Source organism: Trachinotus anak, unplaced genomic scaffold, assembly GCF_046630095.1.
Source record: "Trachinotus anak isolate AG129_WGS33_773 ecotype Australia unplaced genomic scaffold, CSIRO_AGI_Tana_v1 ptg000011l, whole genome shotgun sequence".
NCBI lineage: Eukaryota > Metazoa > Chordata > Actinopteri > Carangiformes > Carangidae > Trachinotus > Trachinotus anak.
In genome coordinates, this window is record NW_027273862.1 from 15,668,147 (window position 1) to 15,687,722 (window position 19,576).

General features: G+C 37.9%; 1 protein-coding gene across 4 annotated transcripts; it reads left to right on the forward strand.

Moving 5' to 3' along the window:
• Positions 1-1,116: 1,116 nt before the first annotated feature.
• mtmr10 (myotubularin related protein 10) lies at positions 1,117-19,210 on the forward strand. Of its 4 annotated transcripts, none has more exons than XM_071488395.1 (16): positions 1,117-1,837; positions 3,483-3,543; positions 6,497-6,633; positions 7,219-7,291; positions 8,563-8,705; positions 11,260-11,353; positions 11,511-11,655; positions 12,422-12,509; positions 12,777-12,865; positions 13,155-13,285; positions 13,412-13,481; positions 13,860-13,930; positions 14,154-14,326; positions 14,429-14,599; positions 15,269-15,451; positions 16,049-19,210. In XM_071488395.1, exons 1-16 carry the CDS (start codon positions 1,781-1,783, stop codon positions 16,658-16,660), a joined length of 2,298 nt encoding a protein of 765 aa, XP_071344496.1. In that variant the 5' UTR covers positions 1,117-1,780; the 3' UTR covers positions 16,661-19,210. The 4 variants fall into 4 exon arrangements, with proteins under 4 accessions (XP_071344496.1, XP_071344495.1, XP_071344494.1 ...); XM_071488394.1 differs by having other exon boundaries at positions 1,119-1,837; positions 16,046-19,210; XM_071488393.1 differs by having other exon boundaries at positions 1,120-1,837; positions 11,508-11,655.
• The last annotated feature ends 366 nt before the right edge of the window (positions 19,211-19,576 follow it).

A 19,576-nucleotide genomic window follows, 5' to 3' on the forward strand; every position in this document is an offset into this window, starting at 1 on the left:
CGGTGTTTAAAGAATTATGTCATTCAAGGACTGTGCCAAAGTGATTACTCTGATAAAAACTTAAACAATTAAATTGGTTTCTCTTGGGACCCATGTTTTATGACTCAATGTGTTGAGAGTTGTGGTGTTTGAATTCCCAGAACAATACAGTTTTCCAGTAGCCTGTATGCCTAAATCTTATTCTGTATACAGCCCAAAAAATAATTAAAAAAAGCTCTAGTAATGAACCAATGGTGCCATCTAGTGCACAGAATTAACATACTTGTGATTCTGATTCTGCTGGAAATTCAGCCTCAAATACATTGTTTTCAAGATCGAGCTAATCTTTTTGGCCTATTGTACAAAAATCCTGTTTTTTTTTTGTTTGTTTGTTTTTTTTTGCTTGTATCAAAATTTGAGTCGGGTTGAGTTTACATTTGGGTTAGTGAAAAACAAATTTGACTTAATCTAAACAATAATCAGATGCTATTAGTCTTACAGAAAGAAATGTAGATGCATATACAAATTCTCTTTTTATTTGCTCTTAATTTGCTATCGCTCAGTTGGCCTATCTGTTGTATACCTGTGTCTCAGGGATGGATTTGAGGTTATCTCTTTGTGGTTATCTCTTTGTGGTTGTCTCCTTGTGGTTGTCTCCTTTGGTCGTCTCCTTGTGGCGGTATCTTATTGGTTGTTTTGCATGTCTCAGTGTGTCCGACTTTCCAACAAGATATGTTACAGTAATAGTCAAACAGAGTCTCTGGCCCCAGTGGCCCCTTAGACCTTTGGGCACCTGGCTTGTGCCCCATAGGCCTGGTCAAAAATCCATCCGTGCTGCACCTCTGTGTGCCCTCCTATATCTGACTCATGTCAAATTGTAGTTTTATCGAGAAAATGTGCCAAATATCAAATTATATACACAATGGTAGTGTTATGAATGCAAGTTTGTTGTTGTCACAAGAGTTTCTCTACCCTGAGGCAAAGGTAATGTAAAAAAAAAAAAAAAAAAAAAAAAAAAAAAAATGACGCATGACCGCAACCCTCTAGTCATGTCAAAGTCTCATGGGAGTTGTAGTCTATGGGTGGCGTACTTCACGGACACTAACAAAATAATCGTTATTTTATCTTTCAAACAACAAGGTTATTAATATTTACAACCACATACAGTAGTAGATGTCCATTTAGGTTACGACGTGGGCAGAGTTCCTGCGTGTCCTGTTCAGCTTTTCAGAAAGTTTGATGAAAGAAAGTCTCGGTACAAAATATAGCTCAGCAGCGGAGCCCGGAAGCAGGGCGGGACCTCGGCTCTTTATAAACATGGCCGTTAAGTCCTTTATAGCATCAGGTACTGCGTTTGGCTGAATTAGTTACACTTTGAGGAAGTCACTGAGGGTAACTAACACAGTAACAGGTGGAAAGAAAATGTAGTCACACAACGGGGGGCTCTAAATTATTTACATCGTTTTATCTCTGCGTTGGAACGGCATTTATAAACTTCATGTAGTACTTTAAGCTAGCAGGCTAACAAAGCTAACGCCGACGTCTCAACGTTAACTTCTGTCAACTTTTTCAGCCAGCGAGCCTAATCTGCCGCTTGACAGCTTATCGAAATGGAGGAGTGCCGTCGGTCGCCCAGCCTGTCTCGATGAATATTTTACACACGGATGTCTCGGATTTACTCAGCTAAAGGCTGACCTAAACTTTCTTGGAGGTTGCCTTTGGTTTGTGTCTTTTTTTTCCCCCAGCCGAGCGTTTGCCAGGCGCCCGTTTAGGACCATCAGCGACAGGGCGGACATAAACAATGTTCTCTGTCAAACCCCTGAAACCAACCTTCAGGTGTTATCTTCCGCCTGTACAGGTATGTATTTGCTTACAGGTTGTGTTAACTGTGCACGGGGGATGGTCATGATACAGTGTTAAGTCATTTCTTGAATTAATTTTAGGCTGAACTTGTGACTGGGGTGTTGCGGAAGGAAAGTTGATTTGACGTGTGGCCAAGATTATAAGAATAAATACTGACTTGCTGTAGTGTAATGGTCGGACAACACACTAAAAATAGTTTTAGTATTAAATGTTTGCAACAGTGCCCTGCTGCAAAAACAGCAGAAGCACGTAGGCTAACCAGAATTTGGTCTGCCTCTTCAAAGTTAATGTCAAATGAAATTTCACTGGGTGGCAAGAAGTAGCTACAGTTTTCTTCCTGCCCCTGTAAAACTAGGAATTGAAGCCTGCATGTTGAATCTGGCAGCGATTGGAGGAGAATAGTTCCTTAGCTATAATTTGGCGTCCTCTGTGGATTTGGCATGCTTTATTTGCCTACAGGTGTATGCATTTCTGCAGACAGCCAGTGAAAGGGTTTTCTTACAGACAATAGTTGAGCAACCCAATCAAAACCAGTGTTTGTATGGGCAAGGTCAACACTAGTGTTGGGAAGTGTTTTGTATTTAGGTAATATCATTCCACTGATATTCATGTACGCTATTTTAAAAGCCGCATCATATTGTTATGGGCATTCTTGGTAGTCAAGTCAGTTTTATTTTTGTCCTGGTATATGTTTCAAACTAGGATTAAATGTTCAACAGACATTTCACATTTAATCAATGATACACTTAACCCAGAACTGTACTGTGAACTGAAGACAGTGCTCAGTGGCATTCCTCGTTATTCTATGGACTTTACACTTTTTGAGGACATGGGTTGTTCCATCTTGAGAGGCTCTAGCACTTTGCTTACGCAAGCATGCTTTGAACATTTCATTTTCACTTGATCACATAGTGTGCGGTCCTAGTACTTGGTCAAGATTGTCTTTTTTTGAAGTGTACCCCAGCACATTACATATTAAATAAAACAATTACTGTGAGGTTAAAGTGCTAACCTTTAGGATAAATTTGAAGATATTTACATCTACATCTGATGTACCGTATAGAAACTGTAGTGCTTTTGGTATACAATCCCAAGTGAAAAAAAGTCTGTGATTCCTACACTTTCACCCTTCACACTCTTTAACCTGAAATTCATCACTTTTTTTAGTCATTCATTCACTTGAAATCAGTGTGCTGAAGTACGGATGAAAATGAGCAACACATGATTGCTCAAATACTTACATAATTTCACTGTATATGGAAGTGTGAGCAGTATATGAGGATGCTGTGTTAAAAGTAGTACTTGACAGCAGTGTATCTTTGGTTCCTTCCAGTATTGTAAACAGAGCCTTCAGCAGGCTTATTATCACTTTTTGCAGGCTGTAACTGTTTATGCAACATGAATTCACCAAAACAGATCATGACAGTTTCAACATGGTTTTATGACAGCCACAGCAGAATCTTATCTGTGTTGGGAATTTGCAAATCCTATTAAAAGTTTTCTCTTATTTTAGAAGCAATTTATATTTCATGCTTTTTCCAGCCCCTTGACCTTGTAATGACACCTTTTTTCCATAATTTCTTAACCATCTGTTGAGCTAGTGTTTAAATAACTCTGATGTGGCTTATTCTTTTCTGCAGACTAATGTGAAGGAAACTATTGAACCACCTATCAAAAAGTTGGAGCCTAATTTACTTCCAGGTAAGTTTATTTTATGCATTATCCTAAGAATAGAAGACAACAAAAAAGTTTTAAGTGTTTGATCAAAAATCAAATCTGACATTCTTCTTAACGATGTTAATAACCAGACAAAAGACTGTATTTGCCTTTACATGGTACATTTACATCAGATGGTACCATGTTATAAAACTTGTATGGCCTTTATTTTGTCATTTACTGCATAGCCTGTCTCGAGTCCTCTGAATTGATCCATTTTGTTTTCAGGGATTCAAATGAACAGAAGTCAAAATAAAAGTCACAGTTTGGCCTGATTATCAGACCAATGTGACTTGTTACTTATTTCTCCAGATAAGATTTTGTAATGAGTTCCATTTAAATTGGTCCAAGAAGAGAAAAAGAGAAAAAGGGGATGTGAGAGGAGGCTCCACAATGCTGCATAAATTTATGAGAAACAACCCTTTTTATAGAATTTTGCTCCAGGTCCTGAGTGTGTTTGTGCCCTCTTACTTTCTGTCTCTACCTGTACTTCCTTGAATATTTCCCTCCCAGAGTTCTGTCATAACTGTTGTCTTTGCATCAGTGGTTTTCAGTCTGTTTTTTTGAACTGTTGATTTATCAACTCAAAGTTCCAAAAAATGACACTGGTGGGAGCAGATTGTATTTTCTCTCACTGTTTGATTTTAACAGTTCAAAAAGTTAAACATGCAAAAGGGAATTCATTTGTGGAAATTACTTGTGGATACAAAATTTTAAATGATTCATTAAAAAGGCCTTTTCCTTTTTGAATTATCAGGAGCATTGGCAGTTGGTAATTGTGAAACATCAATCACCAATATGTTTGTTGGTCAGCACAACTCTGTCTGCTGTGTACAGTTACAGATTTTTGTCAGTTGTAGTCTTTGCAGTTTTCTCACGATGTGAGCGCATCCTCTCATGAGGATTTAGAAACCTCGCCTCGGCCAGTGATATTTGCAGAAGCAGCAGATTGGTGCAACGTGCTCTTTGCAGCAGAGTTCCTCTCCTCCATGCTGTTTCCACTTCTATCAGTAGGAGGAAGTTACCTTTTTTTCAGGAAACACTTGCTTTAAAGCTCTATTATAAAATATTGATTGAAGACATGGAATTGTTAATTCCATCAAGCTGTGTGACGTAATGCATATTTTATCATTGTGATGCCAAAGTCTTACAGTATATTCAACTATTTAATTGACTGGAGCAGCAGGAAAGTCTTCATTTAAATGATTTATTTTGGTTTAAGTTTAAGATGTTGACTTGGGAACCTCATGGGAGTGGCTTGACACGCCCTTTGCATAGTGTCATGTTGTGTGTTATTTGGAGTGACTAGGCAGAAATGTCCTCCTTTGAAAATAGAAACTGAGGCATAGGTTCATTTTTGTCTTTTGTTTTTGTTTTTTTTTTCCCCAAACATGCTTCACTCAAGTGACGTGTATTTTATCAGGGCCACAGTCAACATGTGAATTTGAACTGACTACCTGCTTAATGGCTGGTAAAACAAAACAAACCATCCACTCCCAGGCAGCATTTACTGCTGAAGGGTTGTCGCTCATCCTGCTTTTGGAGCTGGACGGATGAACAGGTTCCCTAAAAACATAATCGGCTTCCTGGTTGTTAACATACTGTACATTTTCTGCATGCTGCTCAGAGACAGAGCTTTGAAGTGACTGTCTGTAGGACTCCACCCTACTGCCCCAGTTCTCATCTTTTAAAAATGCCTGGGGCAACTTTTTATAGCCACATTTTCTCTATGCATTAATTGTGCTGTCATCTTAAGGGACAAGGGTCATGTTACTCATAAAAGGTAGTATATGAAAAGCTGCGTCCTTAGCCTAAAACTGAGGTAAAATCTATAACGTAACTTACATGTGGCACTGAAGGGAGTGACTGTCCCACTTCTAAGCACATAAATGATAGATGTTTGTGGGACCTATTGGCTTTTTCCTGCCCAACAGACACCTTTAGTGATGTAGCTTCAACTTTTTAAATCATTGGGCTTTTGGTATTGCAAGACAATCTTTCACAAATATGCCACACAAATATTACAAGATGCGGTTTGTGTAAACGACTTCAACTTCCTGCTAGCTTTCATATCTATTGATATATAAAGACAGTTATGTTATACTGTGTCTATTTGAAGAATCACAAAATGTGTATGACATGTTGTTTAATAGAGGGCAAATAGGTTCAAAAGTGATGCATTTGCATTGTGCATTTTTCTGTTAGCTTTAAGTATATTAAGCTTAACCAACATTACTCAGGAAGCTTGTGAAATGTTGCTGTCATTGCACATCCTGCCCGCTAAAACAAAAGGGAAATGTTAATAAAACAAACAACAGAGGTTCATACTCAACAGATCAAATCTCTGTCAGACTAGTTGAACTTGTTTTTTGATTGTAACAGGTTTTGATGTCAATTTAAAGCGTCTGAAGACGAGATTAAGTTTCATTTTGTGTGGTGTATAGTCTTTATTGTAATAAAAAGGCAATTGAAGGCAACTTTTTGTTGCCACCTTCTTGTCCACAAATAATTTCTATTGCTCATAAACAATCATGGGTCTGTGATTGGTTTTATTACACAAGAGGATGTAATTAAACCAGACACGTCTTTACTTTTGCAAGTGTTTTTTTTCTGGAAACTTATTGTTAAATGTATTAAAAAACAGTAATTATACATCAATATTTAAATAACAATCTTAAAAGTAAATTGCGTAAATAATCATACAAACATAATACATTTTGGTGCAGATATTTAACATAATTTGAGGAGCAGGAAAAAGGACTGCAAATATCACTTTTCATCACGATAACAGGATCTTCCTATATTCATTGCAGAAAATTAATTGCAATTACTGAAGCCGTTTACTTAGCTTTTCTAATTGTCAGTTTCTATGTGCTTTCGTGAACTGCAGTAGTTGACTGTAGGCTTTACATCTTTTTTCTCATTTGTTTGTCACCAGGGGAGATAGTCGTTAATGAGGTGAACTTTGTGAGGAAATGCATCAGCACTGAAGGCAGCCAGGATGACCTTTGGGGGAAGTTGATATGCACCAACTTTAAAGTCTCCTTCATCCCTCAGGATGCCCCACCTAAACAGGTATTTGTGTGGACTGTGGGTTTTAAAACGGTTAGACTGTGCTGTTGTCAATATTTAGCCATTCTTGGTCACAGTTCAAATCCATAGTGCTGATTTAATGCAGTGGGTTGGAGCTCTTGTCATTTTAGCACCATGAGTATGAAAACCAAATTTTATCACTTCCTCATTCAGCTGTTAACAGTGTTAAAGTTTTATCAGGCTTGAAAAGAAGAAGGTATAATTTTAGTTTTATCTTTGTGAAACCTGCTGGTGCCACCAGCACACTGCTGCATAGCTTCAATACTTGTACTTCCACAGCATGGTTATATGTGCAGTACATCTGGCAAGGAGGAAGGAAAACTTGTGTACTTTCCTGCACAACATTGTCAGTGGTATCGCACAAGAAGTGAGAGAACAGACGTCATTTCCAGCTATGCTGTAGATTGTTGTTGTGATAAGAAAATGGAACCTGATCATTGCTCGGCCTGAGGAAATTAACTTGATCTGCCAGCCAGTATTTTAGATGATATTTCAGTAAGTTATGGGTGTAATTTAACAGCATACAGATTGTCAGATATACATTTTTGTTGTTTGCCTTTACCACAGAAGTCCAAGTTGTCCCACCTGCTGCTTGGAGAGCACGACATCCCTCTGACCTGTCTGGAACAAGTAGTAACAGGTACATCTGGTACCAATGTTTGTAGTGGCAAACATGAAGAAAATGTTTTTCACATCTTGCTGCTTCCATCACAGAAATTTGTTCACTGACTTTCACACAGAAATCTTATCAGAGACCAAATATTTTGTCTTGTCTGATCAGTAACCACAATACCCCAGACTACTGATTTCCTGATCATATTAAATAATTAAAAGCAAACTAATATTACCATTTTTTAAAGTGTGTTTATCAGATGTTTATTCACACACAGTCAAATTTGTGTTGATTAAATCAAACAGTTCTCACAGCACTAACATCCAGCATCCTAACCCAGTCATTTTACAAGAATGATCTACAGTCAGAAAAGTTAGATGGGCCCAGTTTTCTCCTCATTAATCTTTGACAGCTCGGGTGACTGGTCTCGCTTGGTTTTCATTCCTGTTCAGCAATCTGATAACAAGTGATGTCACAGCTAAGTCAGTGTTTAGTTGCAGTGCAGCCTGGTTGGGATTAGCCTTGTTTAAATATCTCATTGCTGTCAGTTGCTGACAGTGCAAGGGCAACTGCCCAGAGCAAGGATTGTTGTTGTGTTACAGTGATGAAGAATGAGGCTTTGTTTTACTCGGCTTGTTTTTTGACCTGTTAGAACTGGGCTACAAAAGACAACATTTCCATTATGGGATTTGCACAAATATAGGAGAATCAAAAATAATATATAAGCTATGTTACAATATGGTCAGGTGGTATGGTCTTAAAGCCCCAGCAAAAGTGAAAATGCATTATGATAACTAGCTTCATTTTGAAACTCATAAATCATACTGATAAAAAATACTGAATCTCTGAACTTTTGCAAGGCTCCATTTACACTTGGAGTTAAAATGTGATCTGTAATGGTATATGTTCAGGTGAAAGTCATGGCATAAATGCAACACTCTCACAACCTCCACTCCTTCAAGTTTCATTTAGACATGATGTGTTGATGCACAAAGTTAACACATTAAATATTTTTGTTGAGCCTGGAAAAAATGTAGTCATTTGTTTAATGATGTGCCAGTTTTTCTTTAATAGGTTACCAAATTATTATTGCTGTCCTGTGGTTTATCTGATATAAACTGACACAACTCTCAAACACCTGCAACCAAGCCGTATGAGAGATAGATGTTGAATGTTTTGTAGGTGACATTAATACCTGTTGCCCAGAGGGGAAGCTTTAAAATTCAATGTTACATAACTAAGTACTCACCTGTGCATTAGTTGAAGTGTTCTAGTAATATTTTCTTTGTTACCGACAGTGAATGATACAAAGGGCAAGAAGAAAGTGCTGGGGTCAAATCAGAAGCTGAAGTTTAACCCCACTGAGCTCATCCTGTACTGCAAAGACTTGCGCATCATAAGGTTCTGCTTTGATGAGGCTGGGCCGGAGAGTGCCAAAAAGGTGAGTGATACAGAAACTTCTCACAGTTTATTTGAGATCTATTTCAGTAACTGGGTGGCTATTAAAGTAGCTTTTAAAGTACCCACTTAGTGTGTGTATATGGAGCTGAAGTTGGTGAGAGTCTACCACCAACTTTGAAAAAAGGGGAATTTGTGAATGAAATGATAAAAAATAAAGTAACAAAAATAACCAAACTGCAATTTAAGGACATTAAAGCCACTATGTGTAAAATTTCTAATCTCTGACTTTGGTATCCCCTGTGATAACATCAAAAACTGAATGCTGCTACCTCTTTATCCCATACAAACCCCTCTTGATACCACAGCTCCAAGCCCCAGTCACTACTACGTGGCCTCTCGCTCCAAATGACATTGCCAGCTCAAAATGGTAGTACCCGTATCTGAGATAGCTTTGCATGATTTTTGTACAGTGGAAGGAAGTGGAGACGCATCGTCCTTTTTTGTATGCGTCATTGGTTTTCACCGCAACTAGCTTATGCCATCACAACAATGATGCTTTAATCATATGAAATTCTACACACAGAGACATATAAATAATAACTTTGTGTTAATACCTTCTGCTCAGAATGAACTATTCCCTTTTTTCAGTTTTCTCTGCCCATTTCACTGTTGGTTGTTGCTGACCAAACTTTTCCTTTCCGGGCTATGTGAGCTCACTACATGCACATGCTGCACCCAGTGGTCATAGCACTTCCTCAGTGACAAAGATATTTATATCATACAAACTTTTATGTGCTACTCACTCACCCACCACCTGAATAGAAGTGACTAACTTTTTCTTTAACAACATTACAGTGTGGCCATTAGCCCGAACAATGAATAAGAGACATTGCGAGCAATGCCAAACAAAGCAAAGGAAACTGAGAATGATCCTGATTGTAGACACAACTGGCAGCGAGACTCTGACTCATCTCCTGCTCTGAGAGATTGGAGGGACAGATGTTTCTTCCTTCAAATTGGAGCTCAGTTCAGTAGTGTCCGGGGAGGCCAATGTGATGAGATGAATTTTATTGTAACCATACATTAAAATAATGCATTCTTAATTAAGGAGGATGGTGACAAATTAAATATCATAAATGCTTTAGACTGGATACCTCAATACCATTATACTGTCTGTTGATATAATGTTTTGATATTTAAAAGATATCTTAAGAGGACTTGTGGTACTTTCAGAAGACACTTTTCAAGGGAAATTATCAGTAATGTAGACTCAACCATATAGAGGCATTCAGGTTATAATCAGGTAAAAGCATCTTGCATGCATAGAAATTGGGGCCATCCACCTTATTAATGTAGCCAGGAAAACGCACATGTCCTTGTTTACATTAGTAATTTGTGTAGTGGGTTGAATTGTTATTACTGGTAAGTGACTATAGACTTAGACTTTACCAAGACCTTCAAGATGTTAAGATAATTTTGGAAAATATTGATGGAAAAGCCAAAAAAACCAACCAAACAAAAAAAAAACAGGAAGTTGTCACCTTGAACACAGCCTGCCAGGTGCATGTGAATGTGTGACCACGTGTGTACTTTTTCAACTCAAAGCACAGCTGATAGTAACAAAATAACCGTTTTTTTATAGTCTGTAAGCACTGTGTTTTAAATGTCGAATCTGGATTTGGGGAAAACATTGGAAATAAATTTGTACTTGTGACTCATGAGCACAAAGCTCTTGGCTTTCTGTAGCCTCACTGCAGAGTTGGAGAGCTGTATATCTCTTAACAGTATGCCAGTGAAAAGCACATGAATGTGAATGCACACAGTTGCATGTCTGATCTCTCATGTCATCTGGGAGCAATTTTTGTGTAGGTTTTGGTGGACTAGGAGCTCCACAGCACATACCTACAGCACATTTGTCTAACAGCAACATTAAAAGCATGGTGCTGCATTGACTAGGGTCTCAGTACTTTATGTCACACAAGTCTATATTTACAGATTAATTAATTTTGAATCAAAGGTGCAAAAATATTATTTTGTGTATCCTTTTGCATAAGAGAATATAGAACACTAAATAGAAATGGGTGAGCCCTCACTCCTGGTGAGTTTATTTATGGACACTATGTATGTAATTACAGTGTGAAACTAAAATGGGGCTCAGGTCTTTTTTTTCTTTGTGACATATGGAATTAAGCCAGCCTATAATAGCCTATTTTGCCATAGGAAATTACAGAGTTGGGAGCAGCCTTGACTGCACACACACATACACACACTTTTTTGTGTCCTCTTGTGTTATTCACAGCTTTACAACTGAATGGGCTGCTTTGTGTGACTCCAATGGGGCCACAGAGAGATTCAGTCCTATAAACCCAGAGCAGCAGGTCGTCAAACATTTACTTTCCCAGGTTTCACTTGTTCTTGTGTCTGTATGGTTAAAGAACATGCTTCAGAATTCATTTAGCACCCTGAGTGAATCAGAGTTGGGGAACTGATTGGTTGTGATGAAACCTAATCTGCCTTGATAATGTTTGACTCCACCATTCAAATTTTATTGCACTGTATAGCCTATAAAAGTGCCCGTCTTCTTTTTACTCTAGGTTTGCCTTGCGATCGCCCACTATTCCCATCCAGCTGATCTTCATCTGCTGTTTGGTTTTGAGTATCAAGGACGACGATACCATGAATCTAAAGGTACTCCTATAGCATGTCATATTTCTCTCACTGTGTCTCTCTGTAATTTTTAATCTTCTATAAATCCAAATTTAAGAACTGACTAGCAAATTTAACTGTCCACATATCTACATTATGCACAAGAAATAATCTCAAAGTGTATCTTTGTTTCCAGCAGAGCGAGTCAATGGCTCCACCCCTCGAGGAGGATTACAGACCCCCATTTTTGACCGTCCATCTGACTGGGATCGGGAGATCAAGAGAACGAGTGCCTCAGAGTGGAGGGTTTGCTCCATCAACGAGAATTATACCATCTCATCAAGGTTTTCAGCCCGTGTTTTTTTTTTTTTTTTTTTGTAGGCAATTTATTATGGGCGTAGTAGACATGAGCATGTCTGTAGCTCTTACAGTTGGCCTTAGTTGTTATGGACACTCTAAATTTCACCCGTTATTCATACTTGGTATTTTTTGGCAAGACACTATATTTACACTGTGCTCCTTTTTGCTTATTTCATGAGTGACTTGTCAAGAAAGAAATGTTGTGAATGTCTCAGTGTATCCTGCAAGTTTATTTTATACAATACATGCTATTCATCTGAGTTCAGTGGTGACATCATGGTGGGTTTCACAGTGAGGATTGAACAGTGTTTTGTGGAATTGGAGAAAAGACTTGCATAATAGTAGCTTGCACCAAACCGTTCACATCATTTGGGGCTGAAACAGTACTTATGTTAGACTTTGATTCTGTTTTCGCTCAATCAAAGAAAAACCCTGCTATAGACACACACCAACTTAGATATTTTGGACAGACACAGAAAAACAAATCTAATGCTAACAAGTTATTCACAAAACATTAATACAATATTATGGTATGTCAGCATCCACCAACATAGCTTAGCTTATTCATATGAAAAAGATGGGAAATGTAGTGTATGAGAAGTATAGCTAAGATGTTCATTTTCTAACTGTAAAGTTAGAAGTCATGGAAAACAAGAAAATAGATTTTCTTAGATGTGTTTTCCTCTTTTTATTTTATAATGGTGTCTTGTGTTTGATTTCTAACACCAGTCTCTCTGAATTTCCCTTCAGTCTTCCAGAGTATACTGTTGTCCCAGTTTCTCTGGCAGATCAAGATCTAAAGCGGCACTCATTATTCTTCACTGATAATCGCATCCCTGTGAGTATCTAAGCTCTCATATCTCTATTAAATGTGGGCCCTTTGTCAAACTCTGCTTCGGAATACTTATATCCCTTTCACTTATTTATTATAACTATACTCTATATACTGTATACCATGTTATTTTATTAGAAAATCTAAGGACCACCAATGCAGTCGTCAGTAATCATTATTTGCCAAGCCCAAGTAGTATCCAGTTTGATTGATCAGGGCATCTCATATTTTCAAAGTGCTTGATGTCTGATTTATTTGCCTTCTTTTTCTTAGCTCTGGTGCTGGAATCACCCCAATGGGAGCGCTCTTGTTCGCATGGCCAGCATATGTGATCCGGCACAGCAAAAGAAGATTGAGCAGAAGTAATGCAAACTTTCCTGCTTCACTCAGATTCAGAACATGAATTAAATGTGTTGTTATAACTCTCTTTTAATCTCTTACACTGGAATTCAGTATCTGCCAGCTGATAGTTAACTGTAGCAGTGGGATAAAAGTGTTATCCCAGTTATTTTTGATATAAATGTAATCATATATTTTTACCCCAGGTTTTTCATAAACTGTTTATGGTAATAACCTGAGTGAAGTTCACTTGCCGCAGCAGTTCAACACATCTCTAATCCAGTCATCAATATCTGTCTTGTGTTGTGATAGGGTGTTTACTGCCATCACAAAAAGCCACCCACAGCGCAGTGATGTCTTCAGGTATGATCTGGACAAGTGCCTGCCTAACATCCAAGAAATCCAGAGTGCATTTGTCAAAGTCAGGCAGATCTGTGTCATAGGTGAGCCCCACTGCAACTTGTAAAAACCTACTGCAGCTTCTGTGTTCTGTCAGATCAATACACATTTTTTGCTGTGGAAATGGAAGGGGTTTCTTTACATGGTTTGCCTGTTTTGATTATGTGCAGATCCTTTTGAGGAGTCTGAGGAGAGGTGGTTTTCATCCATTGAAAACTCACGATGGCTGGAGCATGTCAGGTATGTAAACAACCTGACACACAACCTTTGGCGTTTGTGTTCTCATAGGTCCATCTGGAATATAACATACCTGCATGAACATTTTATATTGTTTTGATTAGGTTGTATGGGACAAATAATTATTGAAGAAGCATTTACATATCCTATATAAGTTCTTGTTTTGTTTGTAGACTACATTTATTCACGTTTCTGTGAAACTGAATACTGACCATCTAATATTATGAGCTGAGTAGCAACTGGGTAGTGTCATTTTCGTCTGGCCAGAAATTAGTTAAAGTTTATTTCAGTGTAAAGTTATGGAGGCTAAGCTGGTTACTTAGAAGAGTACTCCATGTTTTTCAAAGTCAGTTAACATGTATGTTCTGCTTGTGACCTAAGGGCTGTTTTGAAACAGTCAGCTGAGATAGTGTACTGCCTGGATGGAAAGAATGCTTCAGTCATTCTCCAAGGTAAAACTTTCTCTTTTTAAGTTATTTTCACCAGTCATTAGTTCCCATTGTGTTTAAAGCCAGGCAGCCAACACCATTCTGTACTTTACATTCTTGCATGGTACTTACTGTGGTCAAGTTAAAATAATTATCTTTTTTTTTTAATCTCACTGACCTTGAAAATACTTTCCTTGCAAAAAGCCTGTTTTAAGCGTTTGGTATCTCTCATTCTACATTTGTACAGAGGAAGAAGACAGAGACCTGAACTGTGTAGTGTCCTCATTGGTGCAGCTCATGTTGGACCCTCACTATCGCAGCCTCATTGGCTTTCAGAGTTTGGTGCAGAAGGAGTGGGTGATGGCTGGCCATCGCTTCTTGGACAGATGCAACCACTTAAAGAAGAATGACAAAGAGGAGGTATATGACAAATTGAAATGAATCCAGTAATAGGAGAGCTGACCACGTGATTTCCTGAGATACTCATACCTCTAGTTGTTTGTTTCTGTTCTCTCCATCCAGTCGCCACTGTTCATGCTGTTCCTGGACTGTGTGTGGCAGATGATGAACCAGTATCCAGCAGCATTTGAGTTCACAGAGGCCTATCTGACAGTACTGAGTGATAGCATGTGGATCCCCCTCTTTAGTACTTTCCTCTTTAATTGTCCCAAACAGCGTGCTCAGCACTTAATGGTGAGTGACACATGCATATGATTGTATTCTTATTTATTTAGTTTAATTTCATGCATATATTTATACATGAAAAGTTTTTTTGTTCATGTGCACCACATGCAACAGATTTAATCATAATCTTAAATATGTTAATTCACATTCTTGAATTCTTTAATATGTTTAACTCAATTAAATGAGAGCAAAATTTTGCAAAGTACTGTAGTTGATGAAATAAATGCAAGCAAAGATTTGTACACAAAAAACATTATCTGATTGTATTTGTTTAAAAGTTGAACATTGGACGTATCAGAATGTGTTCATTTGTAAAAAATCCATGTGTCTGTGAGGAAATAATAAGAGTAAAAAACACATTATAATTCCAGGTGATAGGGTGTAACAAAGCAACATGTTTTTGTGGTATCGCTTCATGTTGGAGACTATAATTTCCTTCTGTGGGTGACAGATAATTGACAGGAAGGAGTGCAACAATATGCACACAGATAGACTAGCATTCAGCTTGTGGTCAGGAAAGTAACCGATAAATTTGACAAGCAAATTATGGCAGTTACGGTTTTTTGTTTACCTTCATGGATTCTCATCTCAAGTCTGGAAGTTCTTTCATAGTGTACACAAATGTTTTTTGTCTAAAACTACTTAAAGAGAAGGAATGATGTTGTCTTTTCTCTGCAGGACTTTGCCAAGAATAAAGCCATTCCTCATGGAGAAGATCAGGTTGTGTACTTCCCTCCGGTTTGGGACTGGTCACAGCAGTTCTCCTCCAAAAACCAAACCCTCTTTAACAATCCCATGTACATAGGCAAAGGAGCTGCCTGTGTTCAAAATGGGGAAGTTAAAACCTTCAGACGCACAAAGGTATATAACATGCTGAGCTTTACAAGTTTATAAGAGCAGTATCAGCATCTACATTATTAAATGTATATGCTCTTTACTTTTAACTACCATGGATATGTTACGAAGACTTAAATTTCACTTTAATCTGTCAACCTTAGTGTTATGGTTTTCAGCCATGTTTAATGAAGGCAGAAGGTCTTTACTAGTCATTCCTCTTTATGGTCACCCATCTCTTTGGTTTGTTGAACTTTTGGTATTCACTAGTCCATAGAATTCTCATTTTCAAGGTCAGAATAGGATGGGTAATGATGTGTAGATATTTTGGATATAAGTCACCTTAATCCTCTGCCCTCTTACCATTACCTCAGGCTGGTAGGTATTCTGCTGAAATTCACAGAATTTCTTATGGAGTAAATGTTTAACACGAGCAAGTCCATCGAGTCGGCAGTTTTGTTTATTGCTGCTGAGATTTTATGGGCAGCCTGTTGTTTTGGTGTCATCAGCAGTTTTAGAAAACATGCACAGAGAAGGAACTATTATGCAGAAAATAAATCATTCTTTTTGCTTAAGTTGACAATAAATAAATAAATAAATAACGCTGTGTCCATCCTCCAGCAGAAAACCTACAGTGCCACACTGCGAGGAACACCAGCCTCTCTGCGTAATGGACTGAAAGGTGGGGAGGATTCACTGCCACGACGGGGCTCTCTGGTGTCAGAGCTGAAGCCTGATTTCTCACCAGTGAAAGACGAGAGCCCATCAGAGCGCTTTTTTAGGGACTGGTTCTCTCAACCTGCTGACCAGCAGGGCCTCCTGATTCCCCTGCTCATGCCCTCACACGTGGCTCTTTGGAAGCTCTTCTTTCTTCGCTGGGTTCCTGAAGCCTGCATTCCCAAAGGAGGCTCCATCACCGCCTACCACAAGCTCTCCCAACTGGTCGATGAAATTGAGATACTGCAGAGCCAGCTCAGGCGGTATAAGGGACCTAGTCCGGGCACCACGCCACTCCCCAGCCCAAGTGGGCCCCCTTTAGACCAAAGGAGAATGTATTTTAAGGCCTCTTCTCCGAATGATCCCCCTACACCTCCAGACTTCCTGACCTCCTCCTTTCCTTTCACCCCAATGGGAAATCTGTGCCGCCGCACTATCCATGGGACGCCCATTAGCAAATTTCTGAATGGGGCGAGGATCTGGCTCTCTACAGAGACTCTTGCTAATGACACTGTCTGAGGATGTGGGGCTTTGGGCTCACTTTTCTGAGCCTAGTACAGGTCTGTTTAACAAGTCATCTTATTTTCTATTACCTCTTTCTTAAACACCAAGAAGGAAAATGAGAAATAGAAAAATGTAACTTCAGACTTCTGATTTTAAATTATTTATAAGCTACAATTTGCACCATTGATGCTGCATTGAAATCTGAGGTTATTTCTAAACTAAAGTGTTGTCTATAGGACTGAATCATTATTGTCCATTACAGCTGAGGAATTCAGATTCACTGAGCGCATCCTCCGAATTGGCCAGTGAATTGTTACTGTGAGCTGTCCTCTGACTGTGAAAGATCATCATCTTCATTATATATGCATTTGTCAACTTCTCATTTGCTCTTTTTTTTGCTGAGCTTACTTTATGACCCACACAAGGATAGCTTTTTGGTCTTAACATTGAGTTGAGACAAGGGTGAGAACTCCCTTTCTAAGGTTTACCTGTGATTCACTGCAATAATTGAAATTCAGCTATTTAAGTGTGTGTATAATAGCAATGCTATCAGTTGTTCTTTCTTTGAATTCTCATTGGACAGTGAGACTTCTTCACTGTAATGGAATAATGATACTTGAAATTAGAAAATGCTCTTTTTTATTGCAGCAGCAATGATGCATTTCACTGAACACTGATTTCCCAGTACTCCATTAGTTTGTGCCTTCCAGGAAATTTAATTGATGTAACTTTTTACCTGGTCTTTTTTTTTTTTTTTTTTTTTTTTTAGAAAGAGGAACAGAAAATAACACTGCTAACAAGTATTTTCTTTATGGTAAAAATGAAAAAGATCTGGCCTGGTTGAATGGAACAGGGCGTTTTTCTTCTTTTTTTTTTTTTTTTGCACAAACTTAACGCTATTTGCTCCAGGTGCCCATATTTTAATGGTTATGTTGGGGTCTCGCTGTAAGTAGCAAATAGTGTGATTTCAGGGTCTTACTTTGTAGATGTACTCTATTTTTCAAGCAGAGATAAAGGCCTATATTTTTAGTATCATAATGTAGGTGATACTGAGAGGAAAGTGGAGCTGTGAGGACTTCAATCTGTGGTAGATATTTCCTTTTTTTCTTTTGAAGGGGTTTTTAATTAACTTTACTAGAGGCCTTCTGGTAAGGCACTGAGGAGCAACTATTCAGATTAACAGTATCTGAATGGGTAAATATTTGAAAGCAAAGGGACAGATGAGGGCTGTGACTCAAACCAGTCCCTAGTGAAGTACATTTTGAATATTTTCAAAGCTGCACAAAAAACTTCAGCATTAAATCACCTTGATAGCAAGTGTCGTGTCATTTTGACATTTTCATATGAGATGACAGTAAGGGTCATTTATCTGCTCACTACAATCTGCAGTGTTAATAGAGAGTGAGAACCCTTGAAAGAATGACAGCATTAACTGTATACACTGTTCAACATACTGTATGTGGCTATAACAATACTGTTGTAATAATATTTCTTCTTGTTTTCTTTATTTTTCATGGTAATGTAACTCAGTGGGATGATATAATAGAAAACAAGCAGTGAAGTTACTGTACTTCAGTCAGGAGAGTGATAGTGAGGTTAGTCTGCAAACATGTTACACTTTTAGTGCACTGCAAATATGTTGCCATTTAGACCCTTTGAAAATGTCTTCCTGGGAAGTTCACTAGCAGCTGAACTAGGGACTGGTTTGAGCCACATCTGGTGAAATGGATCAGTCATCCAGAGCCCCCTTTTAAAATCTGGTAATACAAGCAGTTAGTAATACCTTAATGTTTTAAAATAACAACGCTGCACTTATTATCAAAGCTCTGTGTAATTCTAAATATAACACCACTGGACAGACTCAATATCTGCCCTACTGTCACACAGGAGTATTGATCCTTAGATACTTACCAGTTTCCAGTGATATCCAGATACACTCATGATTCTTTGGCAATAACTAGTTCAGGTGTTTTTTTAGTATCAATGTGTATAATGTGAGTGCAAACCTGTTCTCCTAAATGCTATTCATTGCACATTTTACTCAATATATAGGATAGTTTGTTTTAAGGTGTTTTTTGAATATAATTTTGGCAAATATTATAAATACTGTATATGCTTGAAATTTTCCAATTAATATTTTTGATTAATGGTACTAAATAACTTTTATCCTTAGTCTTTATATTTTATGGAGAGATATTTATATGCTGTTTTTCCACTAATTCACAATATTGCACTCTGCTGTAATTGTATGATGACTGTGCATCCACCAAGGCACAGTTTGATATTGATTAGCAGCAGATGTATTTATTCAGTTATGCAAATGTTCTCTAAGTGGGATGCAGTTGCTACTGTACATCCCCTGTGCCTTTTTTGGGAAGATTGACCATTCTTGTAACTATATTCTAAATCTGTTGACTCATTTCAGTTTTCTAAAATTGCTGATTTTTATCAATTCTGCAAATCAAGTTAAATTCACAGGTACTGCACTGAAGCTGTTTTTCCTAACAGAAAATAGGGCTCAAATGTGTACCCGTAACCAATCATTACATTATTTTTCAAATGAAATTGGCTTCTGGCTTTTATTTCACTGGGATCAGTTTCATGAAAATGACACATCCTATAACAAGAATTCAGTTTTTTCTTCTACTGCAGAGAGGATAATTCCACCTCCCATATGTAACAGAGGACATGAATAAAGGCTCTTGCGCACAGTTAGTACACGAGAAGGGATTGGTAATATTTCATTACTGCCAAGTGAAGAGAACACAGTTGCTTCAGAAATCATATTCATAATTGATCATTTATTGCATATAGAGCCCACAAGTCAAGCTTAGTAATATGATTCTTGATTTATTATTATTATTTTTTTTAAGTATTTCTTCTTAAAGAAAAGATTAAATCCCCAATAAAGCACATGCATGGCTATATTAG